Below are 18,877 nucleotides of genomic sequence, written 5' to 3' on the forward strand. Positions count from 1 at the left end.
AAGCAGCAAAGAAGGCAATAGGACCCAATGGCATTCCCAACGAAGAAAACCCAGAGGATCTGGTTTCCCAAGACACTATTAGCAATAACTTGATATGACCTCAGATGGGATGATGAAAAATAACTTTCTAACAAATGAGAGGAAAAGCCACATACTGGGAGAAAATATTTGCAAAAGATGTATCTGATAAAGTACTGTTATCCAAAATACACAAAGAACTCTTAAAACTCCATAATAAGAAAATGAACAGCCCAATTAAAAAAAAAAATGGGCAAAAGACTTAAGCAGACACCTCACCAAAGAAACAAAGATCGCAAAAAAGCACATGAAAAGATGCTCAATGTCATATGTCACTAGGGAATTTTAAATTAAAGTAACAATGAGATACCACTACATGCCCATCAGAATGGCCAAAAATCAAAACACTGACAACACCCAATGCTGGTGAGGATGTGGAGCAAGAGGAGCTCTCAACCGTTGCTGGTGGGGATGCAAAATGGTGCAGCCACTTCAGAGGACAGTTTGGCAGTTTCTTAGAAAACTAAACATACTCTTACCATAGGACCCGGCAATTATGCTTCTCGCCGTTTACCCCGAGCAGAGAACACATCCATGTAAAAACTATGCCTGGATGTTTATAGCAGTTTTATTTATAATTGACAGACTCTAGAAGCAACCAAGATGTCCTTCAGGAGGGGAGTGGGTAGACTCTGGTACGTCCAGAAAAAGAAATATTATGCAGCGCTGAAAGGAAATGAGCTGTCAAGCCACAGAGAGACACGGAGAAACCATCTGTGCACATTTTTAAGTGAAGGAAGCCAATCTGAAAAGGTTACATACTGTATGATTCTAAGTATATGACATTATGGAGAAGGCAAAACTATGGAGACCGCAAAAAACCAACCAACCAACCAACCAACCAACCAACCAACAAACCGGCGGTTACCAAGGGGTTGAACTGCAGGGAGAGAGGGATGAATAGGCAAAACACAGAGGATATTTTTAGGCTGGTCAGACTGTTCTGTATGATACTGTAATGGTGAATACGTTTCATGATCATTTTGTCCAAACCTGTAGAATGTGAGATACCAACAGTGACCCTAATATAGACTGTACACTTTGGACAATGACAAAGAGTCAGTCATTTTCATGGGTTCATTACAACAAAGGTGATACTTTGGTGGGGCTCGTGGATAGTGAGCAGGCTGTGCGTGTGTGAGGACAGGGATAGGTGTGAGATCTCTGTACCTTCTGCTCAATTTTCCTGTGAACTTAAAACTGCCCCCCTCCAAAGTCTATGTAAAGAAAAATAGCTTGTAATACTTTGAAAAGAAAGTCCATATAAAACTTGCTTTTAGGTGTCTGCAATCACTTTGTGTAATGTAACCACTACTGGGCTCTAAGAACTTACAGGAAAACATGTCCTGTCACTTAGAATCATATTTTTGTGCTTCAGATTTTTTAAAAGCTAAAAGTCACCTCCATGATGCCACTTGAGTTTATTCTGAAGATAACTTCAGGAAGATGTTGGGGAAAAGAATAAAAATGTGGGAGGGAGGGAGGAAACCTTTTTTCCTATAAAGAAAACCAGGGAGGTGATTCCCAACAGAGATTTGGGGGAGGCAATGTGAACTCTGTTGTGGTTTATTCACCATTTTATTATTGGAAAGAACCTCCTCCCTCCTGAAATTTCTTCGGGCCAGATTAATACCAGGCCAGGCCATAGACATGTGGCTCCATTTACTGAACCACCTCCATTTACTGAACACCACACAAATTATATGTCCGACACTTTCTATGTATTTTCTTTGGTTCTCTCAAGAACCCTAAAGAGACACCTCTTTTCTTTTTTAACAATTCGTACATTAAAAACATTGAAACTCAAGAACACGATCTTTTCTGAGATTACACAGCTGGTGAAAAGAACAGCCAAAATTCCATTGCAAGTCTGCTCAACTCCAAAACCCAGTTCCTTTTCATGTGACTATGCTGTCAAGTTAGTTCCGAAACACGTGAACTCCTCCTGGAAGAATCATGTTGGCAAAGCTACCGACATCATCCTCTTACTACGTCTTACACTGTGTCTTCTGTTTCTGCTCATCAGCATATGTTCTCCCGGCTTCTGGCAAGAGAAGTTCTCACCTCTCCCTGATGCTAAGTCCAAGAGAGATGGCCTCGGGGCTGGCACACAACCCAAGTCTGGCCAATCAGTCTAGTCCAACCCTTGCATCTGGAGTGATCTGTCCCGGTGTGGACCAGTTAAAACTCCTTTCCAGTCTTGTGTGTGAACTGTGGGAGAAAGGGAAGATGTGAAGTGGGAGATGCTGGCAGGCACCTTGCTGGTGTGAGGGGCTGAGAGTGGAGCCAACGCAGAGAAAGGAAGAGCTACAGAGACGGATCCCCGATAAGGTTGGCCATACTCTGAACCCCACAGGAAGCTAAGGCCTGCTCCTTTTGTCCTGGGAATTATATATTCATTTATTTAAAGATTTCTTTTTCACAACCCAACTAGGAGATGGACTTCCTATCTTTTGTATCCCTAACCAAGCCACTGCTCTATTACTTAAAAATGTATAGTTCAACATTGTCAGTGGGATTGTAAAACAGTGTAGCCACTTTGAACAGCCCAGCAGTTCCTCAAAATGTTAAACATGGTATCCCATGAGTTCCAGTGAGACTCAGCAACTCCATTCCTAGGCGCTGAAAACGTACGTCCCCAGAAAATCTTATACCTGAATGTTCCTGCAGCAGCATGACTCCAGATAGCCCCAAAGCAGAAACAGCCAAAATGGCCACCAACTGATGGATTCTAAAAATGTGGCCTATCCACACAGTGGACTACCGCTCAGCAAGAAGAAGGGAAGGGAGTATCGACACGTGCCAATGTGGACAGACCTTGAGAACATGATGCTACCTGACAGAAGCTCGTCATGAGAAGACCCCATGTTGTATGATTCCACTGACAGGAAGTGCCCAGAAGAGGCAAATCAGAGACCAGAAGTAGACTAGTGGTGGCCGGGGGCTAGGGAGAGAGGGAGGACAGGGAGTGAACGCGAGCACTCACGGCAATGACAATGTTCTAGGTAAATAGTGAGGATGGGCGCACGACTCTGGAGATGTATGAAAAACCACTGAATTGTATACTTTAAATTGGTGAAATTATATGGTGTGTGAACTCCATGTCCATGACATGTCCATGTCCGTGACTCTGTTTATAGTCTGACTTTTTAAAATGTCATTACATTTATAGTTTAAACCTTACTACAGAAAATAGAGAGTATATGAAGGATTTCCTCTAACCGTAGGATTCTAAATAGTCTTACATAAAACACTTTACAATAACATTCTTTTAATGAAGATTAAAAAGCATTAAGGAAATATTATAAAGGCAACAAAAACACCAAGAACAAAATTTACATTGTTTTGATACTTAGTGAGACATAATTAGATTTTTCTGTAAGCTTAGCTGAACAACTATACAGTAATATTTAAATAAATCCATTCGCTTTATACAAAAGAAACACCCTAACACAGTAGAGTCTCATAATGCCTTGGTGAACACCAATTTGATGCTTTAGGATTTTAATGTGTTAATAAATTTTCAAACTCAGGCAAGTTTCGAAATGTCTTCATACTGAATTCCTTCAACTCTGCGTCCTTTTAAAGGGCCCTACAAGTTAAAACAATTTAAAAAAAGATTAAAAACAGATACTTAAACACAAGAAAATGACACTACACTTAAAGATTCAAATGTGCCTTTTCCACACCCCCGTAACCCTATTCCGGTAGCCACCGATTCTCTGCGACTCTGAATTTTAAACTCCGCTTTGTCATACTCATTACAAAGTGCCGTGACTTCTTCAGTGACATGTGAAATGTGTCATCACTACATGCTGTGGCAAGGACCTGCCGGCTGTTCGGTGTGTCCTCTGCTCCCTGGATGCTTTTCCCCTGGGTCCGCGTGTGGGGAGGTGCAGTCATAGGGGAACAGAAGTGACCATGCTCGGCCGTGTCCTGTGCGAAGCACACGGCAACTGTAAAAGCAGCTCGCGGATGACGGTGGAGACATGAGCAGGAAGATTCCTGGGCTCACAAGTCACCCCTCCGAGAAGAGCTGTCTCCTGGTTGAGAACACCCATCATGGACTTCAAGAATGGGAGGCTAGATTCTACCGTGTTTGCGCTACTTGGGGGTTTCCTTCCTTTTCAAGAGCAGGTATCATGTGAAGCAATTCAGATACTCGTACGCAAACATGTTTGTCTAGCTTAGCTCTGACAGTTCGGCTGGCCTTTATTACCAAAAATGAGCCCAACTTTAAATGTATTTGCTTGGGTGCCTGGGTGGCTCAGTTGGTTGAGCGACTGCCTTCTGCTCAGGTCATGGTCCTGGAGTCCCAGGATCGAGTCCCACATTGGGCTCCCTGCTTGGCAGGGAGCCTGCTTCTCCTGCTGACTTCTCTCCTCTCATGCTCTCTCTCTCTCTCTCATTCTCTCGTTCTCTATCTCAAATAAATAAATAAAATCTTAAAAAAAAAAAATAAATGTATTTGCTTTATCCGTTGGTATCCGAAACAAAGGGAAAAGGGCTACGCTGGGTATTGGGAAAGAACACCCATCACTAGCGCAGATACAGCCGGGAGCACAGAGGCAAGAGTGCGGGCCTGAGCCCGGACTCACCAAATCCCACCTTCACAAGTGACTCGACCCTCAGTGCCCCCAGTGTCCCCAGGCAGGCAGTATTAACAGGATCAGGTTCCTGGGCTGTTGTGAAATATAAATGAGTCACGGAAGAGCTTAGAACAGTATCTGGAACGTGACAGGAGTATGAGCTCAATAATTCTTGGCTCTTATTATTGCATCTTTTGGTTAAAATTTGAAAGCTGGTGTTCTCTTGCACTATATAAAATGATGATGATGATCACTCTAACCCTGAAGGGAGGTTTCAGTGTTTTTTATTGTGAATCATACCCTCCCTTGATCCTTTTTATGGTGCTACTCCTTTAACATAGGATAATGACTGTATCTGAAGGAAGTAAGTTCCCAGATAAGAGGCATGACTCAGATCGAATCTTTCATTATCAAGTACAAAGGCCTGTGGTCAAGTGCGCTTTTCCAATGATAAAACCTGGGGAATGAGAAGGGAGCCAGTCACTTGGTTAATCAGGCAGATAGGCTAAATGGCTGAGACAGTGTTTGAATAATTTGGTAGCTACTTAAAAATCTGCTTAATAAATGAGTAAATCTCGGGGCACCTGGGTGGCTCAGTGGATTAAGCCTCTGCCTTCGGCTCGGGTCATGATCCCAGGGTCCTAGGATCGAGCCCCGCATCGGGCTCTCTGCTCAGCGGGGAGCCTGCTTCCTCCTCTCTCTCTCTCTCTCTCTCTCTCTGCCTGCCTCTCTGCCTACTTGTGATCTCTGTCAAATAAATTAAAAAAAAAATGAGTAAATCTCAAATATTTTGATGCTGATCTACAATTTCAGATGATAAAAAGATAATGATAGTGATAAAAATGGTATTTTGGAATGATATGATAAATGATAAAAAAGAACAGCAGGAGAAAGCACTTAGGAAGTTCGTGTGTTTCATGGCAATGATATGAAGGAACTGTGGGGATGCAGACCAGTGGACACCTGCTCACAGAAACATTAATTTTTTAAATGTGGCGAGCTCAAAAAAGAAGGAGCAGGTGGATTTCTCCTTTGAAACGTGCAGGCTGCTCTGCAGTCAAGCAACCCTTCCAGCGGGGGCCCTCCTGGGTCCTGACCCCCTACAGCTCTGTGCCCCACACAAGCTCAGGAAGGAGGAGCCACTCAGGTCACATCAAGGGAGGAAAGGAAGGGGCCCATGGGAACCACGCTTCGTGACCCAAAGGGATCTGGACGGGACCTACAATGCCCCCCATGGTGACTAGCTGTTTGCATTTCCTGGAGAGGAAAGAATGAATTGGAGCAGGATGTCATTTGGATAGGCCTATGCGTTTAGAAAGTGCCGAAGAATCATTTTGCCAAGGAAATATGAGATGTTCCATGACCGTATGCTGGTTGAGTCAGAAAGACTGACCAGTACCAGGAGAGACGCCTTTTCCTCTCCTTCCCTTATGGTTTATGTCCGTGAATGCCAATTTCTCAGTTCGTGACGTCAGAGCAGGAAAAAAAATGCTCCAATTTCTTAAATGTGGTTTCTCTCAGATAAGGACCTACATGATTTTCCAAACGCAGTCCAGCGAGGGTCTGAGGGGCCTACAACCCCGTAACGCAAGCCATGAAATTGGGCAGATACCTGCAGTTCTAGAGGGCCCGGGACGGTCACTGGACTCTCCGAGGGGTCTGTTATCCCCCCAAATGCTAATACGTATGGTACGGGGTGTGAAAACAGATTTCCCCGCAAGAGGCACAGCACAGTTGTCGTAGTTCCAAAATGCATCAGGCCGGAGTGGGTAGGGGGCGGGAGCCTGCCTCAGGCCCTTCCTTAGCGGGGAAGCAACTCAGGCCTCGCAGGGCCGGGCTCGCAGGCCTGTCCGTGGGCCATCCGTTCTGTCAATCAACAGGTTTACTCTTTGCACATCACATTTCCTGAAATTACTCTACTGATCTCTGCTACCCTCTGGACCTTTATGAAAGGAGGGGCGGACTGTTTAAAATATTGAGGTCTGGGGCTTTCCCCCCATTACGTCTGACTCTATTACACCGTGCCAAATCGAGTTTTGTATTAGATGTGAGAGAAAAAAAAAGGTGGGGATATGAGACTGTACATTATACATCGCATACAATTTTATAAAATACAAAGACCAGAGAGGAACGGATCAAAACGTTAAAGGGAGTTATCTGGCTGGGGGATTATGGGTCATTTTTAAAGCTATTTGTATTTAATTGTCCTTTTCAGGCTTTACACAATGAGTATTGCTGTGGAATGAATGTGTCCCGCCCAGAAATCATAGTTGTGACCTAATAACGCCCTGTGTGACTGTATTTGGGAGTGATGAGGTCATGGGGGTGGGGCCCTCGTGAATGGCCCGGCGCCCTTCTAAGACCCCAGAGAGCTCCTCTGTCCCTTCCACCAGGTGAGGACACATGAGCCAGGAAGTAGGCCCTCCCCAGACACTAAACCTGCCACTGCCTTGTTCTTGCATTTCCAGCCATCAGAACAAACCGTGAAAAGCACACTCGCTTACAAGCTCCAGGCCTACAGGGTGCTGTTACAGCAGCTCGAGCGGACTAGGACCCATATGCATTTCTTTTGAAATCAGAACACAAAATACTTAATAATGGTAGAGTCATTACAGAAACTAAGCTGACAGATTTCCATATAGGAGAGAAGACAAACAAAAAACCCAGACTCTAAAATAAAACAAAGACCAACCCAATGAAAGAGAACTATGGCACATTTTTAAAGCATTTAGAAATTTCTCTGTGTCGACGTACGTACAGTTTCAATGACTATAGTAGCTGAGAAGGTCTTCTCATTGATGGATTCTAAGGTGCCTTCATTCCCTCTGTAGCCTCCATTTAAAACGAGAATTCTTTTTCCTACAGCAGAAAAGAATATCACACTGAATGCAAAGAAAGGTTCACTTTTTTCTTCTGCTTTGTTACAGGAAAGTGCAGTTACACTGAATAAACACAACTGACCACTGAAGGAAAACCAAAACCCCTCTTAGAAGTTCTTAATCATTTTAGAACTCCGTAATATTCTAAAAGAGAGCTTGTATGTCTTGATCACTGTTAGCATTTTAAGAATCCTCAAGGTTTGCTTTTTTTTTTCACTTATTTGTCAAAGGGATATGTTTTAGCTTTAGATTGCAAGGGGTAGAAGGTACTTAGGGGAAACGTCGATAGTCCAGAAATGATCAGGAAAAATTTAGCTTACTTTGGCTCCTTTTTTTTTCTCAAGAGAGAGAGAGGGTGCGTGAGCGGAGAGTGGGGGAAGAGAGAGAGAATCTTAAGCAGGCTCCACATTCAGCGTGGAGGCTGATGCAGGGTTCGACCTCAGGACTCTGAGATCATGACCTGAGCTGAAATCAAGAGTCGAGCACTAAACCGACTGACCCATCCAGGCGCTCCACTTTGCCTCTTCTTAAAAATCACAGGATGGTTTGGCAGTTTCAAAAAAATTTAAATACATCCTATGAGTGAGCCATTCTACTTCTAAGTATTTTCCCAATAGAAAAGAAACTGTATGTCCGTATAAAAATTTGTGTATGAATGTTCTTGGAAATTTTACTTGTAACAGCCAAAAAAACTATAACCAACTGAAACGTCTATCAAAAGGTGACTGAATAAACAGAAAGTGGTACAGCCATATAGTGAAACACTATTTAACAACAGAAAGAAGTGAGCTACACATACACATACACACAACAACATGCATGAACCCAAAAAAATTACGCTTAATGAGAGGTGCTAGACCAAAACACAGGAAACATGGTATGATTTTATTCATATGAACTTCTCGACGGGAACTCCTCTGTCGTGATGGAAAGCAGACAAGTGGTTGCCTCAGGGGCCATGGGAGGCAGGAGTGGAGGGGTGGCAGGGAAGGATGATAAAGGAAGGTGATAAAATTTTCGGTGGGGTAATGGGTGCATTCATGATCACAATTGTAGGGATGGCTTTGAGACAATACTCATGGCTGTAAACTGATCACATTGTATACTTTATATGAGTACAGCTTACTGTGTGTCAATTACATCTCACTGGCGCCAAAAAAATTTTTTAAGCCATAAAGTGAGTTTTACTTTGGGGGAAAGCATAAAGGATCTGATAAGTGGAGGTTTTAGAGACTGACATTATCACCATGCCAGCAATGACGCCACTATAAAGGCTCTGGGTCAGAGCCAAACACCCTAACCATAGCAGCTTTCATACTAGGTATTTAGAAGTACTCAAATGATAAAGACAATTAAGGAAAAGAAAAAAAAAATACAATACAGACTTTTACTTTACTATCTCAGGTAGCTAGGGAAATAGATTAACAATAACTGTAGTATGATTGATTTTTTTTTTCCTTGTGAGTTTGTGTTTTATGTCCGGAAAAAAAAAAGAAAAGAAAAGAAAAAAATGAATCCCAGGAAGGGAAAATGGATTCAGCCACAAAAGAGCTTACACAGAGGACTGGTAGGCAAACTCCCATGTCACACGAAACGAAGCTCATGAGTTATACCAGCAGCTCTATTCTCCTAGAAAGGAAATCCGTGTCTGTAACTGGCAAGTCATGCCTAGAAGCTATGGATTTAAGGATGGAATCACTCCTTTCGATAGCATACACAGTAAATGGTCTGCAAAAAGATTTACCTGGTGCTGGAATTACTGTTTCTAAATGAGTCTGGTCAAGTTTCAGCTTGTCTCCAGAGTCAATCATCTTTACAACAGCTGTGTATTTGTCAATTACTTCCTGTCATGTGAAATCAACATTTTATAACAGCAGAAATCAGTGCAACAAATTTCAAAGGACAGAAACAGGTAAGATGAAAACAAATGAATTCCAGTCAAAAGGTAAGAGTAACTCCTTTATAAATGACACTATTTTATAGATTCTATATATGACTACTCATTCTAGGCTTCTTTTTAACTTTAAAACTTTTATTACATTTTAATTTTAATTCTAGTAGCGTTCACACATGGTGTTATGTTAGTTTCGGGTGTACAATATAGTGGTTCTATGCTTCCTAATAAAGAATTCAGTTCAAGGCTTAGTGAAAGTTTTCGTCTGGAAAGAATAAAGGACTGGTTGGTGATCTTAGAATACGACTTCAGCAAATACAGTGAGAGGAAGAATGCCTAGCTTCAAGTACAATAGAAGGGCATTTCCGCATGCACAATGCTGGGTTCCAGGATGGAACTATTTAGGAAGGGCAAACAGAGAAAAGGACTGGAGCGTCGACTTTTAAATTTTAAAATCCCAGAGCATAAAAGTTTCTCGGGCAAAACACAACAAGGAAGTCTGCCTGGGAACCCTGGGGACATAATCATCTTGCCCCTCCTTAACAAAGAGGAGTGTCTCACTAATTGGCAAGGCACGCAGAGCGCGCGAGTGACTTGAAGCTGTGCCGGTGGGATTTTATACGTGCTATTTGCTCCAGAAAACACACCAAAGTGAACTAGAAACTATGGTTGCAAAGGAATCATTTTCCCAGCCATTATGAATTCAGCCTTCCTTTTATGGAAATGATAAAGACACATGGAACCATCAAGAACCCGAGATACAATGCTCCGGCCCTAGGATGTGATTTTTCAGGAATATCAGAATGGCTTGACTCGGCCACCCCCAGCTCCTTCCACAAATCCCATTCACAGCCTCCTGTCCTTACCTTCACAACACCCTTTTTCTTATGGTATTTCTCTCCAAGTTTCTTGGTTATAATTTTCACAATGATTTCCTAGAAAAGAATAAAAAAATAAAGATGAAAGGAAAGACATAAGTTAGCTTTCCAGTTTTACTCCTTTGCTCTAAACCGTGTTCACCAAAAATCACAGCAAAACGTTAACTGCTCTGCTAAATAAGAAATTTTGAGTTCCAAGCCTTCCCAATTATGCAAAACATTCCCTTATTGATCTCTTTTTTCTTCTTTCTCCCTTTATTCAACACAGTTACCAGGAGGGAAAAAAAATACCTGTCTCAAGGCTGATTTCCACACTGAAGGTCTCTTGAAATCTAGGACTTTTATCTGTCAATCTCAACCCTATTAATCCACGTCTCTTACAGACAGCTTCTCTCTCTCTCCATTCAAGGAAGTGAAAAGGGCCAAAGGTATTACACCGTTGGTGTTCCCTGCTGATAAAAACTCAGATGGCAAGTCTCCCTGTGAATTGCAAGGAACTGAGCATTTGAGCTTTCGCATGACATTTTCCACAATGTTCTTTTCTCATTAGGTTACTCTGAATTTTTGAGACAGATGGGATTCTTCCAGATTAGCTCCCGCTAAAAGTATCGTTCTTCTGAACATCTAATTCTCCAATGGGAGAGAAATCTGGGCTTATTTCATATTAATGCATTCTGCGTTTGCTTCTTTATCATCATTTTCCTGATTTAGATTAGCTGTCTAGCAGCTGATCATGAAAATTCAATCGCCTGACTTCATGCAATAGTCACTATAGTGATTCTGTATTTGCTACTTCAAGTGAATGTAACAGAGGTACTAGATGGTCACAAGTAAGCCAATTAAATTTTATTAATCAAAATTCAATAAGGACTTTGTAGATAGGATATATTATAGCAGAAAAACACACTTAAGAGAAAATATGAGTGGTCTTATTCTTAAGCCTCTAGTCTGAGAATCTAGGACTTTCTAAACGAAGCCAAGTAATGCCAAAACAGCTTCTCTGATTTAGCCAGAGTATTTCTGGGCTAAATTTCTCAAAGGCCCTCATGGGTACACACTTAAAATCTGAAGCTAATTCATTACATCATTGGGGTTACTGATACTTGCTCACACAAAAGAGCGGTTCAAGATATTTCTGAGTTTAAACAATAAATCCCTCTCCAGTCTGTGTGGACTACTGGTGATTTTAACAAACATATCGAGCATTTCGACATAAGAGACACACTGATCCTCACTTTTAATGTAATACTCTGTAGCAGGAAAAACATTTGAATAATTTATTGTAAGAGAACCATCAAAGAGAAAAATGTTAATTGAATTTAAAGTATTATCAATGGGAAGAAAATTCTTGGACTAAAACTTGGAATGCTTTCTCTCTCTCTTTCTTTTTTGGTTTTTTTTCTTTTTAACCAATGAACGGGATATATCAGAATCACCTAGGAGGCTGGTGAAAATACGTACTTCCTTGGAGGAGACTGGAAGGTGGTAGTAATTTGGAAAAAACACTTTGTTAAAAATTTGTGAATTCCTCTCTGGGTAAGAATGATTGCTTTCAGCAAAATTCTTGATTATGTTTTCATAAACAATAATCAAACTATTCATAGTCACATGGCAGCTATTGGAATGGAGAAAACAAAAAAAAACCACGGGTGGTTTCTTCCCTTCAGGTCCAGCCTTTGCTGATCTTGACTAAACCTGTCCTCAGAGATGGGGAGTCAGGGTGCCTGAGACACTCCAGGAAGCAGGTCTGCTGACCAGCTGAGGGCACAACCTACTGAATAAGACTGCCAGGGAGATCCTGTATCACTGCTTACTCTATGACCTTGGGGAATTACTGAAATGCTGATGGCTCAGTTTTTCTCACCTCTGAAATGGGAATTATAACAGGAATTACCTTATTGGGCTGACAGAAAAATTCATTGACGTAATTCATATACAGGACTCACTCGCTACTTAAAGCAGCAAGGATTTTCATGTCAGCTGACTTGCTTCCTGAGCCTTCACGTGGGCACCAGGTAGAAATGCCTCCCATGTAGAAGACCACAAACTAAGACATGGAAGTGAAATTGTTTTCCTGCTTAGAAGGAGCAGGACAATGAAGATCTGAATGAGAACTCTGGATTTCTGGACCTTCTTCTTAATCTTACTTTTGGAATCAAAACTATCTAAACGACACACACTCTCACTACTTTTCAGTCTCCTATTGTTGACCAAACCAGTTTCTTTCAGAAGCTTTAATGAAGGCAACCTGAGTGTCCTCTGGAAACTTCACATCTAGGCTCAAAACAGAGCATCAATAAATAATAATGTTTAAAATTATTTGAATGTTTCAAAATTATTATCTTAAAATAACATCAAAATAAATATATGAGAAAATACAAAGCTCTACTTGAGTTTGTGAAATTAAAACCAGCATTTTTCGACAAAGTATCTAGAGGGAGATTCTAAGTTCAGTAAGCTGTAAGTTGAAAACAAATGCTGCGGCATTCACAGTTCTACTTTTCAGTCTCATTTCTGAAAACACAACCCATGTCTTATAGCAAAAACTGGAAATAATTCCAGGCTTAAAATCAAGAGGTCCGCAAACGAATCTGGCAGCAAACTCAAGAAATCTTACCAACCTATACATGTCAAGTAACTCTCCAATACGGGTGCAACTGATCACTGAAGATCAGATAAAAAGAAAAGTCAGGAAAGTTATAGATCTAGCCATATGATTTAAGTATATTTGAGAAATTCAAGTCTCTTTACATGATTCACTTTTTTAAAAGCATTCAAGACGTAAGAAGCCCCAGCTGGGTACGTACAGGCTGTAGCCAGTGGTCTGTTCGGGCAGTTCTTTTCTTTTCCTCTTCGATCTGGAGAACACAGAAGATACAGAAGTCTCTCTTTAAAACCCTCAATTTATTTCAAATACCATTCTATGTAGCAAACACCATAAAACATACACCTCAAAGGAAATCCGTGTAATTTACAATAGCTCTGACAAATACAAATAACCATTTCTTCCAATTTTGGATTTAAAAAAAAAAAAATTGGGGGGGGCGCCTCTCTGGCTCACTTGGTGGAGTGTGTGGTTCTTGATTTTGGGGTTGTGGGCTCAAGCCCCACCAGGTTCGAGCCCCACACTGGGTGTTGAGACTACTTGAAGATAAAAATCTTTAAAAATGCGCGCACACACACACACACACACACACACACACACACACATACACACATTCTTGGATTTACAAAAATCATGATAAAGCACGTCAACCGGCCAAGAAAATAAACACAAGCAACCTCTACGTAGTCAAGACTGCAAGGCCACGTGCCAGCACTACGTCCCCGTCTCCCTGCTTCCCCCTGGGTGCCTGCCACAACTGGGACACAAGCAATGTTTTCACATGATAAAAACACAACACTTCAAAAAAATGTTGCGCAGTGTGGTTAGTTCTACGGTGGTGGCCAAAAGAGACTTCTCTGTTTGATAAGGATAATAAATCCTGTGAATGTAGGGCAGGAAAAACCTAACCACGAGAGATGGAAACACAGGGGTGTCCAAACAAAGAGCGTGGTCTGGCTGCTGAGGAGCCACGTGACGCCTTTTTCTTTCCTGACAGAGTAAGTGAACCCAAAGTCCCAACTTTCAATGGGACAGACGCTGCCATTTTTTGGTTGATAATAAATCCCACTTTAATGTCTCAAGCTTTCCAATACGAACAAAGAACATTCTAAATTTAGCAGGTTTTTACAAAGCAGAGCGGTCTAGCTTCCCAATTTACTTTGAATTAGATTCAGGAACTTCCTGTCATGGCCTAATGAGACACATTAAGATGTTGCTCTACCTTCTCTCTCAGACTGCGAATGCTACCCAGCTCCCACACTCACCATGCTCCAGCCACGTGGACCTTTCCTTCAGGTGCCGGAATTCAAGATCTTTCCTGCCTTGGCACCTTTCCACAAGCTGTCCCCCAGAGCCCGCCCTCAGACCCCCTTAGCACTTAGTATTTTGTAGTAATACTGGTTCTCTTGTTCATACTCGTACTCACTGGCTCACTTGTTCATGGAATGTCTCTTACTAGAACGGAAGCCCTGTGACAGAGTGGTGCTGTACTTTTCTCCCTACCACGGTGACACAGGACCTCGCACGATGCCCAGCACATAACAGCGACTCAGTATTTGCTCAGTGATGGAGTGACCACATCTCCCAGTACATTTTATACTAGACTCTCAACCATTCAGACCACCTGCATAGTGAGAGCACCCAGAAATGGGAAAGAGCAAGCAGTTGCCTCTGTCCCTTCACAAATGAAGAGGAGGGCTGGGGAGATGACTTTGCAGGAAAAAACAAGTCAGCTTCTTCTATCCATTTCTTCTTTCCCTTCACCGGTCCTTCTTCTCTTTCCTACTTACTTCATAAACGTACTGACAAGGGAAGGCTGTGTGTGGAAAGGGAGACGGGAAGATTAGAACCGCTCTAGCAGCGTGGTAGAGTCAGAGCTGAAACATGGCCCTAGGTCTTAAATCACGGGTTGTCAAGGATTCATCACATAGGCTTAGCCATCAGGCTAAGTCAAATTAAAAATATGTCCTAGCTTCCTCTCGCTGGCTAGGAGGTGGCAGGTGAAGTCAGAGACTGAAGGGGAGCAGGGGCTGGCGGGAGGAATCTGCGGAGGAAGCCCATTTCACAGAGCCACGGAAAGGAAACAGAGCTTTTGTTTTGAGCTTCAGTGACTGCCCAAGCCCCTCTGCTTGAATTCCACTGACCATGAACACACGGGGAGTTCTGAAGACAGCACTTGAGGCAAGAAAATAAACGTGTGATGACAGATTCCAACTCTGCTCAGATGGAACCGTGGCCATGCTCCCTTCCCCCAAGGGGAAGGGAGTACATCTTCTGAGTACATCTTCTGACTTTATGTTAACCCAGGAATTAGTGAGACTAAACTTTCCTTAGTTTGAATGATGTCACTCCTCTAACTGCTAACACGTCGTCGATAAGCAGCTCGTAACTATACCTCCATGATTTCGTCGAGGGCAGATTTCTTTTTCTTCTTTTCTTTTGATTGAGCTGAGCTCCGGGAAGATTCTTTCCGTTTAACTGATGCTGCATTCCCAATGGTACTCAATGCGCTTGGTCCCAAGGAACTGGTGAAAAGAAGAGCCATGCCTGTTAACAAACCCTACGTATAAGAAGGCAGCTTTCGAATGTGCAGGGGAACAGTACAGAAGATGTCTGTTACATGATTAATTTACAACAGATTAGTCAAAACAAGAGAAGACCTGTCTTTAGGCCTGCGGAACCCTAAGCAGCATGAGAACATGTGACCTTTCCTGCCTTAACGCCTTTGTCCCTCTCCTCGCCCCTTCCCTTAGTGCCCACCATGATCAGCACAGACCAGTGGTGACAATGCTGGCTTCGGCTTCAGGGTTAGGCAGATCAGGGTCTAAGGGACTTCTGCTTCTGACCTTGGGTGATTTACTTTTCTAAGCTTCAGTTCTTCATCCATGAACAAGGATAACCATGTGACCCAACTCAGAGCTCAACTGCAAGGATTAAATAAGAGGTTGGCAATGAAGTCTAGCACATTACGGTCAGTTCTATTTTTTGAAAGCAATCTCACCATGTCACCTAATTTCTGATGGTTCCTAACTGCCTAGAATTGACAGTGTAAATTGTTTTTTAGTGTGGTATAAAATTGTCACCATTGGCCCAAGAAATGGTATTTCTGATTTCTTATATGCGCCAGCCATTAGGGATAACTTCTTACTGAGCCATGCCGTGTTTTGGCCTTTGTAAACCGCCTCTTTTATACCTAGAACAATCTCTCTATCTCCATTTGTCCCAAGTCTTTAAGATCCATTCTTCATGAGGGTTTGAACTGCCATAACACTTTCCAGCGTGTATCCTATACCACCTTGTATTATAATCCTTTGCATATATGATATGTACATACAATAATGCGTATATATTTGTATATACTTATTTTTTTTCTGTAGAGCAAGCTGTTATCTTGTGACTCACATAAAATACATGCTCAGTCAATATTTCAATGACTCTTTACCAGTGTAATCATTTAGTTTGTCCTATTCGCAAAAGACAAACAAAGGATAAATCCATGTACGAAGCTACCATGGAGATAAGCAAGACAGAAAGTGTGATGAACAGGAAAACAATAGAACTTTACTCGGACTCTTTTTTTTTTTAAGAGGGGGAAGTGTGAGTGGAGGGGGATGGGGCGGAGCAGAGGAAGAGGGGAAGGGAGAGAGAGAGCAGAAGCAGGGGGAGCAACAGGTAGAGGGAGAAGCAGGCTCTCCGTTGAGCAAGGAACTGGATGTGGGACTCGATCCCAGGACCCTGGGATCATGACCAGAGCCAAAGGCAGATGTTTTACTGACTGAGCCCCCCAGACCCCCCCAACGACTTTTCTGTCCAGGGGCCCAGGTCAGGACTCCCTCACTCGGCCATCAGGGCAGGTGTTCTTCGTTCACCAAACTCTAAGCTTTTACATTTACCCTTTTGAAATTTCACTCACTGGCTTTTGTCCCATAATTCAATCCTCTGAAGAGATTTCTAAGTTCTGATTCTGTTTCTGGGACCCTTGCGCTCTGGTGTGGGGAAGTCAACTGGGGCAGCTGCTGCGGCAAACAGCGAGGCAGAGCCATCAACCCGGCACTTCCGCGGCCGGGTCTCTCCCCAGAGGCACGGAGAGCAGGGACACAAACAGGCATCTGAACGCCAGTGTTCAACAGCACTGTTCACGATCGCCCAGAGGTGAGACTGACTCCAGTGTCCGCTGACTGAGAGGGAGAGGGAGAGGAAGACACGAAGCAAATGCGGTGCATACACACAAAAGGATATTATTCAGCCTCGAAAAGAAGGAAATTTCAACACGTGCCACAACACGGATGAACCCTAAAGATATTAAAGTGGGTGACAGAAGCCAGGCGCAAAAGGGCACTTGCTGTGCGCTTCTCCTCCTGTGAGAAGCCGAGAACAGGCCAATCCATAGAGACAGAAAGCAGAACAGAGGCTGCTAGCAGCTGGGGGCTACCTGGAAATGGGGAATTAAGTGTTGAATGGGGACAGAGTTTCAGTTTGGGCTGATGAGAAAGTCCGGAAGATGGACACTGGCAACAACTACATAACAATGTGAAGCTACTTACCTCCCCGGCCCTGTATGTTTAAAAATGGTGACAATGGTCACTTTATATGTATTTTACCACACCAAAAAAACTAAACTCCATAGAAAAAAAGTTTTCTATCAAGAACATTTATTTGGCATTATTAAATGTCTACAGTGTGACAAGCAATGGGGATAAAAATGTGAACAGAACAGCCCATCAGGATCTCACAATCTCCTGTGGGAGACCAGACACGGAAGGACAGTCTGGGAAGGGAGGACAGAAGATGTGAAGGCAAGAAAGGATGAGCCACCACAGCTCATTTCGGACAGTGCAAATAGTTCAGCATAGCTGGAGGGCAAGGGGCAGGAGAGACACTGGATCACAATGGTCACAAAGCAGCACAGACAAAAATGACAAGTTATTCCACAGGTGAAAGAAAAGGATTTAGAAAGATCCTTCTGCTTGCAACATCAAGATTCTATTAGGGCTAAAACGAATAAGGAAGAATGCGAGAAATGTTGGCAGAAGAAAGTATGAAGGACTGAAGCCAGGAACATGGAAACCAAAGAAATGACAATAGCAAGAAAAGAAAAAGTCGGTATTCCAAAGATTAATAAAATAGCAAATCTGAGAGCCTAGATAAAAAGGATATTCTAGAAAAATCAAAATTGTATAAACTATTGAAGTTTGTATAATCAAGATTATATTGAGAAGTTGAATAAGCTAATTAATTCCCTTGCCTGCAAAAGACACCAGCACAATATTTTACCAAGTTTTACCAAGCTTCCTTACCCGAAAACACGAGTCAAAAAATACTTGTACAAATCATTTTAAAAGTAGACAATTAAATATCAATCTCATTAATGAACATTAAAATGCAAAACAAAATAGTCCATTTTTTTTTCAGCTGTGCATTATTACTAATAATTTTTTTTTTTTTTGAGAGAGAGAGCACCCTCCACCCCTTGCATGAGCAGGCAGAGAGAAGCAGAGAGGGAGGGAGAGAGAGACTCTCAAGCAGACTCCCTGCCAAGTCGGGAGGCAGATGCGGGCTTGATCCCACAACCCCGAGATCACAACCTGAGCTGAAGTCAAGAGTTGGGCACTTAAGCAACCAAGCCACCCAGGCGCCCCAGCTGTGTATTATATATGTATTTTAAAAGATTTTATTTTTATTTATTTGACAGACAGAGACGCAGACAGAGAGCAGGGGAAGCAGGCTCCCCGATGAGCAGAGAGCCCGATGCAGGGCTTGATCCCAGGACCCTGAGATCATGACCTGAGCCGAAGGCAGAGGCGCAACCCACGGAGCCACCCAGGAGCCCCAGCTGTGTACTATATTTGATCTTACTCTAGCTGCTCTAACAATAACATCCCTCCTGCCCAAAGGTTCTATTAGAGGCTGACAAACCGATGTGGGGCAAGATGGGGCTCAAATCAAGGCAAGAA

General features: G+C 42.6%; 1 protein-coding gene across 1 annotated transcript in view; it reads right to left on the reverse strand.

Moving 5' to 3' along the window:
- Positions 1-3,332: 3,332 nt before the first annotated feature.
- KIN (Kin17 DNA and RNA binding protein) overlaps positions 3,333-18,877 on the reverse strand; it is a 33,865-nt gene continuing 18,320 nt past the window's right edge. Inside the window, exons 8-13 of the mRNA XM_047740277.1 lie at positions 15,319-15,448; positions 13,126-13,176; positions 10,307-10,375; positions 9,291-9,390; positions 7,426-7,526; positions 3,333-3,670 (exon numbers count right to left, since the gene is read on the reverse strand). Of these exons, the coding sequence (XP_047596233.1) occupies positions 3,608-3,670; positions 7,426-7,526; positions 9,291-9,390; positions 10,307-10,375; positions 13,126-13,176; positions 15,319-15,448 (514 nt within the window). The 3' untranslated portion in view covers positions 3,333-3,607. The remainder of the gene's footprint in view (positions 3,671-7,425; positions 7,527-9,290; positions 9,391-10,306; positions 10,376-13,125; positions 13,177-15,318; positions 15,449-18,877) is intronic.

This window comes from Lutra lutra, chromosome 8 (assembly GCF_902655055.1).
Source record: "Lutra lutra chromosome 8, mLutLut1.2, whole genome shotgun sequence".
NCBI classification, from domain to species: Eukaryota; Metazoa; Chordata; class Mammalia; order Carnivora; family Mustelidae; genus Lutra; species Lutra lutra.